The 16,606-nt window shown below is 50.5% G+C and overlaps 4 protein-coding genes across 4 annotated transcripts; 2 read left to right on the top strand and 2 right to left on the bottom strand.

Annotated features, from left to right (window-relative positions):
• Nucleotides 1-493: 493 nt before the first annotated feature.
• Triagg1_6007 (uncharacterized protein) lies at nt 494-6,877 on the top strand (the record flags this gene model as incomplete). The annotated part of the gene is made up of 1 exon (XM_062900584.1): nt 494-6,877. One exon carries the CDS (start codon nt 494-496, stop codon nt 6,875-6,877), a length of 6,384 nt encoding a protein of 2,127 aa, XP_062755208.1.
• A 593-nt stretch (nt 6,878-7,470) lies between these two features.
• Triagg1_6008 (uncharacterized protein) lies at nt 7,471-8,749 on the bottom strand (the record flags this gene model as incomplete). The annotated part of the gene is made up of 2 exons (XM_062900586.1): nt 7,471-8,461; nt 8,526-8,749. 2 exons carry the CDS (start codon nt 8,747-8,749, stop codon nt 7,471-7,473), a joined length of 1,215 nt encoding a protein of 404 aa, XP_062755209.1.
• Nucleotides 8,750-9,899: 1,150 nt separating this feature from the next.
• On the bottom strand, nt 9,900-10,877 carry Triagg1_6009 (uncharacterized protein; the record flags this gene model as incomplete). Its single annotated transcript, XM_062900587.1, has 4 exons — nt 9,900-10,256; nt 10,360-10,638; nt 10,690-10,787; nt 10,847-10,877. 4 exons carry the CDS (start codon nt 10,875-10,877, stop codon nt 9,900-9,902), a joined length of 765 nt encoding a protein of 254 aa, XP_062755210.1.
• A 4,397-nt stretch (nt 10,878-15,274) lies between these two features.
• Nucleotides 15,275-16,333, top strand: Triagg1_6010 (uncharacterized protein; the record flags this gene model as incomplete). The annotated part of the gene is made up of 1 exon (XM_062900588.1): nt 15,275-16,333. One exon carries the CDS (start codon nt 15,275-15,277, stop codon nt 16,331-16,333), a length of 1,059 nt encoding a protein of 352 aa, XP_062755211.1.
• Nucleotides 16,334-16,606: the final 273 nt, after the last annotated feature.

The raw sequence follows: 16,606 nt of genomic DNA on the forward strand, positions 1-16,606 counted from the left end.
GTGCGATTGGCCTCTTTGATCGCCCCATTCCCCATCGTAAATTAATTGGTGTGGACACGAGAGGCACTCGGCAGCCTCTCGTCGGGCATCAATAATTTTCAACTTGATATGCACCAGCATCCTCTCTACCTCAGCCAATGATTCACAGCTCTGCGGCAGGTTATTACTGTTAGATTGTTCATGGAACTTTGGGGACCATCAGAGTACCTATCTGGATCAGGTTGGAAAACTTTGGGCATTTACGATATGTGGATATAGGGCACAGATATCCAATTATGGGATGTTGGGTTTGCATAATGGATACAATAATACTTGTAGAAAAATTACTAAGCATATAAGAAGGATAAAAAGACATCACTCAGGAAAATAATGAGTGGAAGGAGCAGAAGATAGAGATTATCACACTCATCAATTCATGTTGGTTGTTGCTGTCATTTTGATATTATGTGATAACTTTTTGTTGTCCACAATTTAACAATCACCACAACGAGCCATGTCCCTAGTCGAAACCTTATTGGCTGAACCATTGGATGGGATCGACCTGAAGGCCGATTATGACTGTCTCTTGGACCTGCAGGAGCAGGACAAATCCGAGTCTGCTCCGCCGCCCGTGCCCATCACAGTCGCCGAAGCGTTCGCCTACCACAAGATCCTGACCGGGCCCATTGACAGCGACCTAGACGATTCGGATTCCGACGATGACGCTGAGTATAATTGGGCGAGAAGGGGTGAACGAGGCGAAGACTCAGTACCGGCCACGGGGCTGATCAAGGTGGGCCCTCACGATGCCCTCCTCGCTGTTCCCGAGCCCACGGATGACGACTCAGCCTGCGGCAATGGAGCGCCTCACGATCATATGTGGGCAGCGAACCCCTCGTTCCGGTTTACAGAGCCTGAGGTGGGCTTCCTGTCGCATCTCGCCCACCTCTGCGTCGAGGCTCGACTCCAGAGATGTCTGAGAAGCTCATGTCTCGAGGAAAAGGCCAGGATGAACAGAGTTGCTCCGAGCTGTCGGTGGACGGCCTTCCGGGAGTGGGCGCTCGTCTCCATGTCGTGCCAAGCTAGCATGCGGGAGAAGAATGAACTCTCGCAGGCGCACACGCACATCGCCAGGGCCATCTCAGGCTGCTGCATGACGCTCAAGGCCTATCTTGACCACAGTCGAGAGCAATTTCGGCCCTTTCTCGACGGTGCGGGCGTGGAGGAGCACCGGGTAGACCTCGCCGAGGTAGCCAATGTCATCTACTGGATGGCCAAGATCCAGTCGCAGATCGGCATCGGGCCGCGGCGCTTCGGGGCCTGGGACCACCGGCTGCTGCCGTCGACGGTGTCACTGCCGTCCATCGAGCGGGCGGCACGAGATGTCGAGGCCATGGGGCTCTGCCAGCAGCGGCTCTGGAACCTAGTCGGCATCAGCGACCGACGGCAGAGCGACCTGCCGGACATCATAAAGGCCCTGCGGCCGCATAAGGACAGTCTGCGCCATGATAGCCACGACTTTTGCACGCCGAGCAAGTGCCAGTGGGCGCACATGAACAGCTCGTCGGTGCGGCAGCTCCACAAGTGCGGAGTGGTGGAGAAACCGGCCCGGGAGCCGTCCGGGAGGTCCGGGGGCCGGAAAGCGGCGGCAAAGGGGTGCCCGCAGCGGTCGTTTTCCGTCGAGCTGCTGGAGACGGCGGTAGAGCTGGGAAACAGCACCGCCTGGCTCTGCAGCGGGCTCCAGCTGAGCGGGCCCAGGGACGCCTACATTGCCATCTCCCATGTCTGGTCCGACGGCACAGGCGTTGGTGTCCAGGAGGTCGGGACGGTCAATTCGTGCTTGTTCGACTTCTTCTCCGGCATTGCTAAACAGCTTGGCTGTAATGGGCTGTGGTGGGATGCCCTCTCGATCCCCTACGAGCCGCGGGCGCGCAGCAAGGCACTGAACCAGATGCATGCCAACTACGCCAACGCCCGATTTACCGTTGTCCACGATAATTACCTGATCAACTTCCCATGGAGCGACGACGGCAGCCCGTGCCTCGCCATCGTACTCTCCACCTGGTTCACGCGAGGCTGGACAGCGCTCGAGCTGGCCATGTCCAAGAGAGTCAAGGTCCTCTTCGGAAACCCGGACCCGACTAAGAAGGACCTGGTGATCAAGGATCTCGACGAGGACGTGCTTGCCGCTTCGCCCGCCGTGGCATCGCGTGCACACTGGCTGGCGACGACGCTGATCCGCCGGCTCCGCGCTTCTATTGACGACGTCGGTGATCTGCTCGCCATCCTGTCTCCGCGCAGCACATCTTGGGCCCGGGACCGCACCATCATCGCCGCCCTGCTGACGGGCGTCCCGGACTGTGACTTCACCGTTGGCGAGAGCATCATCACGTCCAAGATCCTCGGGTACCTGGGCAAGATCCCCTACAACTGCCTCTTGCACGGCAAGCCGACCATGCGTGACCGCGGCGAGTTCTCCTGGTGCGCGGCCACGCTCGATGATATGCCGCTGGGGACGTCATCCGACGTGGGTGGCGCTGTCTCAAGGTCGCGAACCCTATTGGACCTTGATGAGAACGGAGCTATCGAGGGGGCTTTCCATGCCCGGTGCCTCGAGCCGGAAGAAGTCGACGTCAACATCAAGCCCTTCGGGAACGACCTCGCAGTGGTGGTCAAGGTCAACATTGCCCTCCGGCATCACGAGCGTTGTCTGCTGTTGCGGCAGGATCCGAGCGCCAGGGAGCCTCTCGCCCTCCTGGTCGTGCCGATCAGCATCATCAGGGACGGTCCCGTCCTGAAGTGTCGCTACATCGGCACCGTGACCGAGACGCTCGACGCCGAAGACTTTGACGCGGATGACTGGTTCAAACTGAACATTCGGCTTGGCGGCAGCGACAACCACCGCAGGGGCATGTTAGCCGACAAGGCGCTGGAGATGTATGACGAGTTCTGCGATGTCGTAGGCGATGAGCATGACGGCAAGTCTGTAAGGGGAGATGAGGGGGGCGAAGACGATCACGACGACGATGACAACAACGACCACGACGAGCAGGGGGATGATCCCGCCTCAGCGCAGACGCCCCTGTCCCAAGAAGGGCCTCCTGAGAGCCCTCCGGAATGGCCCACCGCCATCGTCTGGCCTGGGCGGGAAAACAGGCAAAAGGCTAGCGAAGAACACAACGAGAAGGGCCTCATCCTCGCCATGACCAAGAAGAACGAAAATGCGGCCCGGTATCTCGTCAAGAAAAAGGTTGCCCTCCAGCTCAACGACCTAGCCGCCATTCGCACCCTCTGCCAGGATCACCCGACGGTGACCACATCCGGCACAAAGATGCTAGGGGACATCTACGCAGAGAACGACAATCTCCGAGAGGCTAGCAACATCTATCACTACGTCATAGAGACATACGAGGCCATCGAGGACAAGGACAGCCAGCAGCTCTTCCAGCTCTATCAAACTAAGCACTCTCTGGGATGTGTTTGCTTCAGAAGGGAAGAGGCCGCAGAGGCCAGGGGGCTATTCGAAAACGTTCTGACCGGGTGCGACGAGAGAAAGAAGAAGATGGAAATGGAGAGCGCTAAGAAGACGGTACGGTCCAGGGCAGGCGCCGCGAAGAAGGAGGCTGCTCAGGGCCAAGACGCCCCATCAGCTGCGCCGGGAAACTCAGTTAACGTCAATAACGAGGCCAAGGCCGACCAGGGGTGGTACCGGCTAGAGCTAGACTCCATCACGGAGTTGACGCTCCTCAAGGTCGGAGAGGTTGACTTCAGCGGCGCGGCGAAGACGTACCGGCGAGCGCTTAGGAGGTTCGGCAACGCACCAAAGGAGATCGAAGCCTTCGAAGGCCTCTGGGTCGGCCGCATGTCACAGGTGTTCAAGGAGAAGAGCAGACGGGACGAGCGGGCGGCCGGCGTCTACCAGCGCGCGCTCAAGCGGTTCGATATCATGTTCCGCAAGAACCATTTGCTGATCCCCATCACCGCCCTCCATCTCGGCGTCAACTGCATGTTGAGGTCCAAGTACGCCGACGCCCAGCTCTACCTGATGCGCGCTCTATCCGGCTTCTTCGAACGCTTCGGTCGTCCCCTGCGGGACGGCGAGACGGCCCTGGAGTATCCGATGGAGGACGAGCGCGAGCACATCATCCTGGTGCTGGTCAGGTACCACCTCGGCCTGCTGTTCACCAAGCAGCAGAAGTTCGACGACGCCCAGAGGCAGTTCGATCACGCGCTAGCCGTCGTCACCAGGGCGAACAATCCCGGCACTGACGTGCTGCGGCTGTCCATCCTCAACGCGCTGGGCCAGAACTGCCTGTCCAGCCGGCCGCCGAAACTAGACATGGCTGAGGGGTACTTCTCACAAGTCGAGTCCCAGTCGCAGGGCCACGCGGAGAAGGAGGACATGATCCGCCTAAGCATCCAGGCCAAGCTGGGCCGCGCCAGAAGCGTCTACTCCACCGGTAAGAATGGCATGGAGAGCGCGGTGAGGCTCCTGAGCGCCATCATTGAGCAGCTGGATAAAATCAAGACGGAGGCGGGAAACGACCTCGACGGATGCCAAGTCACGCTCTTCTTGGGCAAGGTATACGAAGACAAGAGGAAGCTCCCTGACGCCGCGAAGCGGGTTGACTTGGCGCTCAAGGGTCTCAAAAACCTGGAAGGGGAGGAGAGCCTGACCTACCTGGAGGCGGCGAGCAAGCTGGGAGAGATATACGAGAGGCTCGATGAGAAGGACGAGGCAGAGACCCTCCTCCACATGGCCGCAGACAAGTTGAGGGGGAGCGTCGGCGCCTACCACCCCCAGACGCTGCGGGCGAGCTGGCTGCTCGGGAAGGTATACCTGGCCCAGAGAAGACTCGAGGAGGCCAGGGAGACGGTCGAGTGGGCGTACCAGGGATCAGAAAAGGCGTTGGGAAGCAGCCACAAGCAGACCGCGAGCACGGCCCAGACGCTGGGCACCATACACCTCGAAACGAACAAGCTCGCCGAAGCGCAAGAGATGTACAAGAAGGCCTACACTGGATTCAAGAACATGGCCGCGAAATCCAATGCCAAGGCGCAAGCAGAGGGAGGGCCGGAGAGCAAGCTGACGGACAAGACCACGCTGCTGGCTCTCATGGACTACGCAAAGGTCTGCGCCATGATCCCCGGCAAGCGGTCCAAGGCCACCGCCCTGAGCAAGTACAAGCTCGCGGTGGAAGGCTTCGCCTCTCTCGACAGCGAAGACACGAACCACAAGAGCGACGCCCACCTGCACCTACTCGAGGCTAAGCTCAATCTAGGCTGCGTCTACCGGGAGACCAGGAAGTTCGATGAGGCGTATGAGCAGATCCGGGAGGCCCTCGCTGGCTTCCTGAGCCTAAGCGAACCAAAGACCGGGAGGCCGGAGACGGAAGCCGATAAGAGGGCGGTCACGGCCGCCAGGACAAAATGGTTCGAAGCCCGGCTCCGCCTAGGGCAGCTGAAGCTAGACGCGTCGCACCAGCAGCACGAGGCGCAGGAGGGGCAGGAAGAAAGTGAGAGCGCCATGGAGCTGATCAGGGGAGCCCGAGATGGCCTCAGGGACCTACTTGGGAACGCTCACATGCTCACGCTGGAAGCGTCGACCTATCTCGGTAATCTCTACCTGAAGGAGGGAGAAGAAGGAGGGGGGGAGGGAGAAGGAGGGAAGGGAGAAGGGGAGGGAGATGGAGAAGAGCAGGAGAGAGGCGACGTTCTGCTCCGAGAAGTCCTACGCTGCTACGACACCGAGACGAAGCTGCCAGTCGGCCATCCGAAGAAGATACGTATCATGGACTCTCTCATCAGCCACTATCACCATGTCGGTGACATGACGGAGGTGGGGAAGATGGAAGAGAGGAAGTGGAAAGAGCTCAAGGACGCCTACGGCATGGACCAGGCCGCCATCATCATGGATGTCACCGACTGGAAGCATATGAACCATGACCGGGACGATGGCGGTAGCGTCGATGAGAACGACGACGCCGATGACGGCGACGACGAAAGGCACCATGGTTACTACGACGCTTGGGATCACCACGGCTCGGTCTCGTGGGACTCGGACAACGACTTGGAGGAAGGGGATGAGAAGAACCGGGGCCACGATAAAGAGCAGAACGCAAATGGTGTGGATAAGTCGAGGGAGGAAGCGGAGAAGGCCACAAAGAGACACGTTACTAAACCAGATGAAAATCAAGATGAAGAAAATGAGGCAGCAGAAGACGATGAAGAGAGTGAAGAGGATGGAGGAAATGGATCGGAAGATATAAGGGGAGAAGATAAAATCAAGAAGGAAGATGAAGAGGATAAAGGTAAAATGGGTCAAGTAAATAAAGATGTTAAAGAGGGCGTTATAAATGAAGAGCATAAGGTAAGTGAAGAGAGTGAAAAGGATGAAGAGGATGAAGAAGATGATGACGACGACGAAGAGGATGCAGAAGATGAAGAGGATGAGGAAGATGAGGAGGACGAAGAGGATGAGGAAGGTGAAGAAGATGAAGAGGATGATGAAGATGAAGGGGACGAAGAAAGTGAAGAGAGTGAGGAGGATGAGGATGAGGAGGATGAGGAAGGTAAAGAGGGTAAAGAGAATAAAGAAGAGGGAGAGGATGAGGACGAAGAGGAAGAGGAAGAGGAAGAGGAAGAGGAAGAGGAAGAGGAAGAGGAAGAGGAAGAGGAAGAGGGTGAAGATGATGAGGATAATAATGAGGGGGGTGAAGACGATGAAGACGATGAGGATGAAGATGATGAGGACGAGGATGATGAGGACGAAGATGACGAGGAAGATGAGGACGAAGACGACGAGGATGATGAAGAGGAAGAGGAAGAGGAAGAGAGTGAAGATGGTGAAGAGGATGAAGAACAGGACAGCGAAGAGGACAAAGACAAAAAACATTAGCGGAGTTTAATTATGTGGTAACATCTACGATCTAAATTTTATTGGCCTGATATTATTGTTCTTACTTTATTTCAATTTTGAACAGGTAAATACATAGTCATACATCTGTAAGATGGCCAGGAGCAATCACTCCATCTTCTTTCACTGGCAAAAAATAAACATGTTTCCAAGATCTAACCAAAGATGGATCGGATGCAGAACTAAATAAGAAGAAAAATAAACGCTTGATATCAGAGTGTGTAGTTCTATTCGAGAGCTAAAAGAGGCTTACTCCAAGTCTGGAGTTGCCCTAATGCAAGAATTCTTGCTTTTACTTATCACATATAAGCTAGGAAGATGTCGGACTGACGCTGAAAAGATAGTTGAAAAGAAGGCATCTCGCAGTTTTGGCATACGTGTATCGATGAAGCGTCCTTTAGAAAATGAAATTTTTTTTATGCTATCAAGAATTTGCTATTGTCGCTCAAGCATAGGACAAGTGCATCTTTAACCCAGGACTGTGTTCTATTCATAACCCATCATCCGGTCACGCGCTCATTTATTTTTTCATCGTTCCATAATATACGGCGTACTCGTGAATCGTCTCAAACTCTTTATTGGGCATTCCATGCAAGTGCCAAAGAAACAGAGTGACTGCTTGTGAAGACAGTGCCTTGAGCCTGTCCGCTTGGAACTGAGGCTGCATAAAACTTGGACGATCCCTGGAAAGTCAAGTGCGTGCCATCGTAGGCAAAGCCACTGGCAGTTGAAGAGCTGCCGCAGCTTAAAGAAGAATCGCTCAAAATGGCACACTTTCCCTTGCTTGAGCTGAGTGAAAAGGTAGAACCGTCGGAATTCGGAGTGGCAGTGTAGGTGGCCGGGGTACCGCCAGCGCGATACCAGGCTCCGCTGCTAACGAGAAAGCCATCGCTGGTTGTGCTGGAGGTATCGACATATAGATATCCTTTACCTGACAGGACTCCTCCCGGTGGAGGGGTGGATCCTCCTCCGCCAGAGCTTTTAGTGCTTGACGCTGTCTTGGAAGTCGTTGTAGGCGCACTGCTACCAGACTTGGGTAGATATTTGATGCCTGTCTTGGGGCAAGTGGAGGCAGAGCCAACGGGGTCAACAGGAGTAAATGTGCCGGTTTGAACAGATCCACGGACGTTAAACTGATACCATAGCTCATTGAGCTCGCCATTATCGCAGTTGATGACGACGTTGTGGCCGTGGTGTGCAGTAAGAGCCGCCTGGATAGCAGCCAAAGTGTACGTGGCAGTTTTTGAAGGAACAATGCCAGCTGCAGCAAGCCAGTCATACGAGGGAAGGCTTTGGAACAAGGTCACGGTTCGTGTAAAAAAGTCCCCAACTTCCTGGGTTGGCTGATAGTTTGTATAACACTCCGGATCAAGCGTGTTGATGCATGTAGCGTGCTTGCCAAATTCGTGCTCCCAAAAGCTCTCATCATTGCCCTGGTTATCTTTCCAATATGTCTGCATAAACGAAAGCGTAGAAGGCGCTGATTTTGCTAGAATTGCCGAGATGTTGGTATACGCTCTTGATGAGTCGCAGTTCTGCTGGAAAGTTCCATCGCAGTTATCTGGCCTAATCGAACGGTTAGTGAAACAGCCAACGAGCGCACGAATCGTGCTAATATAAGCGTTTTTACCATAAGCCGTGGACAGTCCATGAATTGCTGGGGCCCGTGGATGGGTTGGTGTCCCAAAATTGCGTCTGAAGAAGCTGGCCACCTGGGAAGTTGAAGCAGCAAGTATTGCTGACTGCGGTGGTATTCTGGCAACTCAGCGGCAAATTAGATGCGCATGTTACAGAGGCTGCCACCGCAGATCCGGCAGCCCACGCGGCTCCAAAGACGAGATGTTGCAACGCCATTTTTGACTCGGAATATATATGAGTTTGACAAGAAGCAGTTTTTCTCAACCTGAGATATTTCTCAACATCAGCATCATTACCCCTCTTATATCTCGTAGAGCTGAAACAATTTATGAGACAGCACTGACTAGTAGTCGAAGCCGATCGCCGAGGACCTGCCAAAAGTTCAGCGGCGTTCTCCATACGTCGGTATATCGAGCTTCCGCATCCAGGCTAGCCGGAGAAATGAAGATGCAAATTTAGCTGGTCTGTTCCCTATCTTTTGGTTCAGGTCTTTGATTCGACACTAATCTAAGCAGATCATTAAATGCACGTGGTTCATTGGCTGCATGCGGCCGCAACCGATTAAAAAGTACCCGATAATGTTCGGAACAGTCGCCTAAAAGAGCATCTCAAAGAACAATATTGTAGAGCTAGAGCGTTATAGTAAAGTGTGTAACATCTCAAGTGAAGTAGAAATGAGTGAATTGGTACGCTGCTATCGAGAGGAATTTCTGTGATTGTTATGAGACGAAAGGTTTATATTTTTATTATCTGTATTCCCATCTTCGAAGTGCTTCAAATTTTTAGTCGTATTTATAAGCTTGATCTATGGACACATGCGTGCTCGATATGTACTATTTAGATCAAAGTGATTTGCGTAGGATACGAATACCGACTTAATTAACAAGTCTATCGTGAAAGTTGCCGTTCGGGAGGTTCAAGCATACTAACAAAAGCCACAAAGTGCGTGCATTAGGAAATTTGTTCTTCGCTTGCAAATCACTGCTTTCCTACGAAATTTATCCCCTCCAAGGCGTCATGAAGGCGCACGAGAGGCAAGTTCTTAGGCCGGGGAAATTTGCCATAGCCCAGTCCCTAATACTAAACGTATTCTTGAGCTCTCGGCATGAAATACAGGTAGTTCAAAATTTCGTTATTAAATGCATCTGGCTAGCCAAGTTAATAAAAAAAGGCACACTCTAACGGAAAATGTAAGAATGAGCCCAAAGAGGAGCCAGGAAGGGGCGTCTTTATTTAAATATCAACCCATTTATCCCAAAGTATCATGCAACTGTTGATTGCCATAGTAGCGTGAGCGATATCGCATTCTCGTCCCTGAGAAATTATATCTCTACTGAATGAACCATTGAAGTTCCAGACCCCAATCCTAGTATTCAAGGAAATCGAGAAAAGACTTTAGCTCCGCGTTCAACCGTGTAGGCTTGTCTCTGAAAGACCAGTGCCCGGCGCCTGGAGTTACGACTAATCTAATTCCATAGTCAAACCAAGCCTCGAGGCCATTGAGCATAGCCGGACTAAAATATGGATCGAGCTCTCCCCAGATAATGGCGGATTGGGTCAAGCCCTCAGTACTGAGATTCTGTCTATATGGAGGTGCAGGAAAGTTTTCGTTGTAAAAGTCAAGCATCCCATAGAGAGGAGATTTGTGCAGATAGTCTGCAATCCGATCGCGGTATGTTTCGTTCAAGATGTGCTGCACTATAGCGGAAACATTTCGGATGGCCTGGACGGTACGCATAGTACGGTATTGGGTATCCCGATAGCTGTTGCTGGTGCCTGTCAAACTCAATCAAGGGGAGGAGAACTGGAATAATTGGTGTGTTAACCATAACGAGGCCCTTCAACATGTCCGAATGCGCCGAAGCAAACTTTTGCACGACAAGGCCTCCAACATCGTGTCCCACAATGACAGCCGAGCCTTTGCCAACCGCTTTAATCACCGCCAACATGTCCGAAACATAGGCGGCCGCAGCATAGTCTTCCTTTTCTAGTGGGACATGGCTGGGTGGATGTCCGCGCAGTGTGGGAGTCACAAGGGTGTACTTCTTTGCGAATTCTTGGATTTGAAAAGTGTTCCAGGTCGTCTCTCTGTCTGGGAAACCGTGCTGTAAAACCAAGAGAGGTCCAGAGCCATATGAGCTGTGATGGAATCTCACGCCATCGTTGTCAACGAAACTTTCATGGCCATGCATGCGCTCATTTGCAACTGAAGCAATATCAGTACTGCGAGCGTGTGCTCCTCCCAACGCCAAACCTATTCGACATGAATAATTAGCTTAAATGACACATTCGAGGCGTTTTGATGTAGCATACCCGCCAGTACATATTTCCCAACGTTGAGCATTTTGTCATGGTGTGCCTTTTAAGAACACTTAAGGAAGCTGCAAAGGCCGGGTTGTCTATGGGAGTTGTTCGAGGTACCTTGTACAACACGAATGCTCCAAGTTTCCATAAACAAGACAAAGAGGATTTATTCGGACATTACACATAGTCAAGTAGGAGTGTAGTAAAAATAGCCACGCCTGTTCACTTTGTAGCGGTTCCCGTTGCTTAGGGTGGATGTTATATTTGGAATCATAGTTGTGAGTAGCCGGGTTGCGATTTGGCAAATAAAACTTGTAGCAGAATTATTAACTAAATCAGACGGATCAATGTAGCCAGCGGCTTCTAGAACCATGATTGAGGAGCGTAAGAGTTGGTACATGGTCAAATAAAATATCGGTAAATAGCCCTATACATGCAGTCCGGAGCATGCCGCTGTGTGTATACTGCATTGCTAGCCCACATGTTTCCTAATCATTATTCTCCGGAACGTCGTGCCACGGGTTAACTGCATCACACATTGGTGGACAGAGTTGGTGAGTAATGCGCTTAACACCCTACATGTACCTAGTTTCTCTCTAACTTGATAGCTATAATACAAGAGTAGGCATCGTCCACCGAGATAGTTATATTAGTAGATAGATATATCTATCGTCGGGCATATCCGTCGCCGTAGTCTGCTCTTCGGATATGCGCAAGCCCACCCTATAGCTAGCTGTCGAGGGATCATTTCTTCTTAGTGGGTTAAATGTGTGAAGTTTTTAGCTAGATTTGGGATTAAAGCAGTGGGGCGACCAGGCGTCCAAACCGAGCCGAGCCGCCACTAATTGACGCGATGGAGGTCTTGGCACATATCATTAGGGGAATCCTAGTCGCATCTATACAATTGCGAGGTAAGTAAAGGGACGTCAGTGTTAGTGATGTCTGCCAAAGTAAGACGGACCTTAGATGAGGTAGCAAGAGATGGCTTATAAGTAACTGGGAAATGAGAGGCCCCAAGTTGACAAAGAGCTGATTAAGAAATCTTCGCTCGAATCGATAAGAACAAGAGCAATAACAAATACTAACCCCATTGATAGATGAATACTCCCAGCCATATCTCAGCCAACTGTACTAGGATAGCTGAATTACGCCTATCACTTACTTAGTATCTAGTATCGGAGTACACCACAACACTTGGTAATGTCGAGAAGTCTGTCAAGTCCATCACAAAGGGAGGGGTTGAAGCGGGGTATATTGATATTGAAAGCTTTATAGCCCATTCGCCGTGGCAGATATCCAAGTCGCAAATTGCAATTCAGTGCCTCTTAGATGCTCAATATTTCTCTCCCATGCGTCAATCTCCTCAAGGATACTGCAGCGGCATCAAGAAAGATCTGGGAAACTTATGGACATGAGAAGAATATTCCCATCCCAATGGTAGATAACCCCATCTGCTCTGATCCAAAACAATGGGACATGGTTCGAGAAATGGCGAATCTCCCGTGGTTTTCTCGAGTATGGGTTTTGCAGGAGGCTGGGCTAGCACTGCGAGCAACAATGGTGTGGGGTGAAGCGACCATTACTATCAGCGACATCATTGAAGTGTCTAGCCTTTGTCTCATGGCTAGGCATCTGTTTCCGATATCTATCATTGGATTATTCAAGATAACCGACTCATTTGCCAACCTGTGGAATTCCATGGCCACCTCTGTGTCATGGAAAAGCGAATTATCCAAGAGGCCCGTCTAATCGCTCGAGGCCCAACGCCCTAACGTATCTTTCACCGAGGTTCTTCATATCACTCCTCTCTTCGAAGCTACGAACCATAGAGACTACATGTTTACATTCCTTAGACATCCTAGCACATTAAATCCCCACACGGGCGAGATTCTAGTGAATCCAGACTACAACAAAGGTTCACTTGATGTATGCTATGAAACCGCCCGCGCGCTTCTTAAAAACCGCCGAGTTGTCATTCATCTTATCTTGTTTAGACCGCAATTAGAAGACTCTATACAGCGATTTCCCGTCGTGGGTGCCGCACTGGAATCCGGCCAAAGACGTTTGTGCTCTTGCATATCCTATCCTCTGGTACTACACAGGTGGACGCGATACAACAGCGGTTTTCAGTAGGATAATTATCCAACGGTCCGAAGCATTTGGCAGCCCATCTAACTTTTAGGTGGACTCAATGGTGGCGAGCATTTTAGCGCGTGGTTGGTCAACACCAAATTTGCAACTCTAGATTTGGGAAGATATCACTTCCAAGAAGAGAGCTTGACGACGTCCCGAATTTTCCACTTTCTATGGTCGTGTGTATTTAGACCTCGGTGGATATTCCTCTATATCAGCTCCCAAGGTAATAATCGTAACTAGAATAAAAGCTATCCAGCCTTCTTCCTGTATCTACATGCGCCCTTATTTTCTAGTATAGGTGCCTAATAGTTCTGTGGGAACTTACGCCATTGTCGAGGAAGTAATGGGTGTCCAAAATGCCACGTGATAAAGCAGAACTGCCCTTGGCACAACTGTTGCGTCTCTTGAGCGCATAATAGAGCTTTTACGCACTTCGGCCTCTAGTAGATGGCCATGAAGGAGTGGCACATGGACTTTTGCATTTCGTTCTTGGATTAAATCTTAGTTATTAGAGTTGTAATAGAACCTCTCCCCAACTAAACTTATAACCTCTCTATCCGGCTTAAGGTCGGCCTGAACCTCTCTCTTGGTCTTAAGTCCATTATAGCAGCTTTGTTGTTCTCTTCTTGTTCTGCACAGAGGTTTGCAACCCACAGACTACGCATTAAGAAGTGGGGGATCGAAGTCTGGAAAGGTTTAGTTGTGGCACCCCTAGGTATGCCCCACGATTCCGTAGATCAATCTCCGCGCTGTCGCCTTGCAAAAGTGTTCCCCCCGGATCTCCGAAGTTACCTCTAGACGGAGACTACACAATGGAAGAACAGTTATACTTCTGTAACAGTTTCCCTCCGAAGCAGTATGTAATATAATGATACGTAAGTTGGTTTATACAAATTGAGTTACTTGATGATATATGGTAAAAAAGGTAACAAATAAATATAAGCTATAGGCACAAGCTGCTCATGCTTCAAATCGTTTGTTATTGCTAAGTATAAAATTGCTATTTCGAGAAATGTCTTCCGCCAGTGCTTTCAGAATTGGCTTTTTGCTTAGGAACTCTTCTGGTGATACGTAAGGAGGCCTTTGTGTATATACGTCTCTTTCCTTTCTCTCATTTACCCCTTATTCCCTGTTTCATAGCTACGAACTCCATGAGATTTATTATAGTGCGTGGGTTGCTCGCAGGACAGGCTTTGCGGGGCATCTAAACATTCCTGCAAGATGCCCCACGCAACTACTAATACACAATGAAGCAGACGAATCTACTCTACGCCCGTGACGATTACGGTCCGCATGCTAATATCCAGAAGCTCCCCACTCGATCGGATTTCCACTCGTCCGAGCTCTTGGAGCCGATTTCCCCAGACAATGTTTAGAGACTTGCGGGGAAACGCGGGGGAAGATGTCATTGTGGAGGGAGATACGCCCCCAGTATACGTTGTATAGGAACATATACGTATCTCTCCAGGTAAGGCATGTACTGAAAGATATAGGTATCTGGCCTACTTATAGCTCCCCTTTTGTCACCAAAATATGCGATGAAGACATAGCGGTAAAAGGCCAGGGCGCTTCAATCATATCCACTTGCTTTCGTCTCGTAAAACAACAGAATCGTGACAATGGAAGAGGGATACCAGGTAACTTTCTCTTCCGTTGCATCAGGTGCAACCTTCAGACTATACGTATTCTTAGCGGCGGCTATACTGGGATGTCATCTATTTCTAAAGGTCAGTACGAAGGCTCTCATCAAGAAAACAACGATTTTATTTCCATACCTGGTATAGTTTTAAATAACGCGTATACTTACGCATTCGTCTGCCAGTTTGTCCAAAGGATTCTAGTGAGCCCTCTTCGAGATGTACCAGGGCCCAAAAACGCTGCATTACTTCCATGGACCATCACTATTGCCGCCTTCAAGTGGCAGCGAGCACAGGCAAGCGAATTACAACAAGATTAAGGTGAATAAGTTCAGAATATGACTAATCTTTCAAGATGATTACAGAAACTGCTACAGCTACATAAAGATTATGGACCTTTGGTGCGTATCGGCCCAAACGAGGTATCAATCAGTGATTGGAGATATTACCGAGCCATATACTCCAACAACAAAGCTTCGTCTAAAAAGCCGGGGTTTTATCTTCCAATTGTATATGTTGACCAACACAACATATTCTGCATGACGTGAGTTACAGATTAAATCAAGCACAATGCTGTGTTCAAAACTCATCGCGCTTTGGATAGAAACAAGGAAGAACACGAAGCTCGTCGAAAATTTCGGCTTCACCCTATTCGCTCCAGTCCATGACTCGGCTAGAGCCAATGATCAGATCAAAGGCGGACAATCTCGCAAAGCGTCTTCTCGAAATTTCATCTTCAGCAACTACAGGCAGCGTGAATGCGTTTCTCATGTGTGGCCTATTCAGCCTCGAAGTGGTCTGCAAGGCAGGATTCAGAAAGGAGTTCACATTCGAGGATACTACAGATCTCACCGAACTGCTTGAGTCTGTGGATGGTAGTGCACTCACATTCATTCTTGATGGACTTTTGCCTTGGCTGAGGCTCACAGGCTTCGCCCATAAGATTCTTTTCCTCGGCGAGCCGTATCAACGCCGACGCACATGGGAGCAGAAAAGCCGGGTGCTTCTACGTGAATTTCTACAGCTCCCAGCCAAAGACGATGGTTATCTCATTTCTCCATACCTCTCTTCTGTGGACGGCTTTCTTGGGAGAAAGCTAAATCATGAAGAATTTGTCGAGGAGGCAATGGGAATCATGTTTGCCGGCAGCGGTACAACGTCCACCACGCTGACCTACCGGCTGTACGCCTTATCGCGCCCCGGCTATGAAGCCATCCAAACGCGTCTTCGTGCTGAGCTAGAGGATGGTGGAGAGAGTATATCGACATTAAGGAATTTGCCGTATCTCAATGCAGTCATAAAGGAGACATTTAGGTTATATCCCACCATCAACTCGTCATTGCCTCGAGTTCTCAACGAGCCTATGAAAATCCATGGTATCGACCTCCCCGTTGGCACGGTTGTCAACATGCAGAATTTCGTTCACCACCGCGATCCAGCAGTTTTCTCCGATCCAGAGTTGTTCAACCCTGAGCGCTGGCTTAGCTCTCATGCGGATATGGAATCGGCATTGACCCCATTCAGTTTGGGTAGGAGGGCTTGCCTTGGATTGAACTTGGCATGGGATGAGCTTTACATAGCTGTTTCCTCTGTATTCCGAAACTTGGAGCTGCGGCTTGGAGATGAAATGACGGACGTAGATATGGAACTCGAGGATCGTTTTAATATTGCACCTGTTGGCCGCAAGCTTATGCTAAAGGTCTCCAAGGCGAAGGAACTTTGAATGTAACTAAAAAGGAAATATAGAAACAATTGTCAGAGAGTAAAATTAACGTAAAGACAAACTTTAACGTAGGTATATGTACATGGTATATTCAGCCGCTTTTTATAGCCTTCAGGCTGTAAGAAATTGGCAAAGATATCTACGAGGTAATGAAGTTGCATATTGACGACCTGCGAAACTCGACGGGCTATATTGGATCATATGTTGCAATCAATTCCATAGCTTAAGAGTCTGTACGTAGTCTAGAAGTATGAATGAAGACTCTAGATCATG

The sequence above is a fragment of the Trichoderma aggressivum genome, assembly GCF_033847375.1.
Source record: "Trichoderma aggressivum f. europaeum strain CBS 100526 chromosome Unknown scaffold_022, whole genome shotgun sequence".
NCBI classification, from domain to species: Eukaryota; Fungi; Ascomycota; class Sordariomycetes; order Hypocreales; family Hypocreaceae; genus Trichoderma; species Trichoderma aggressivum.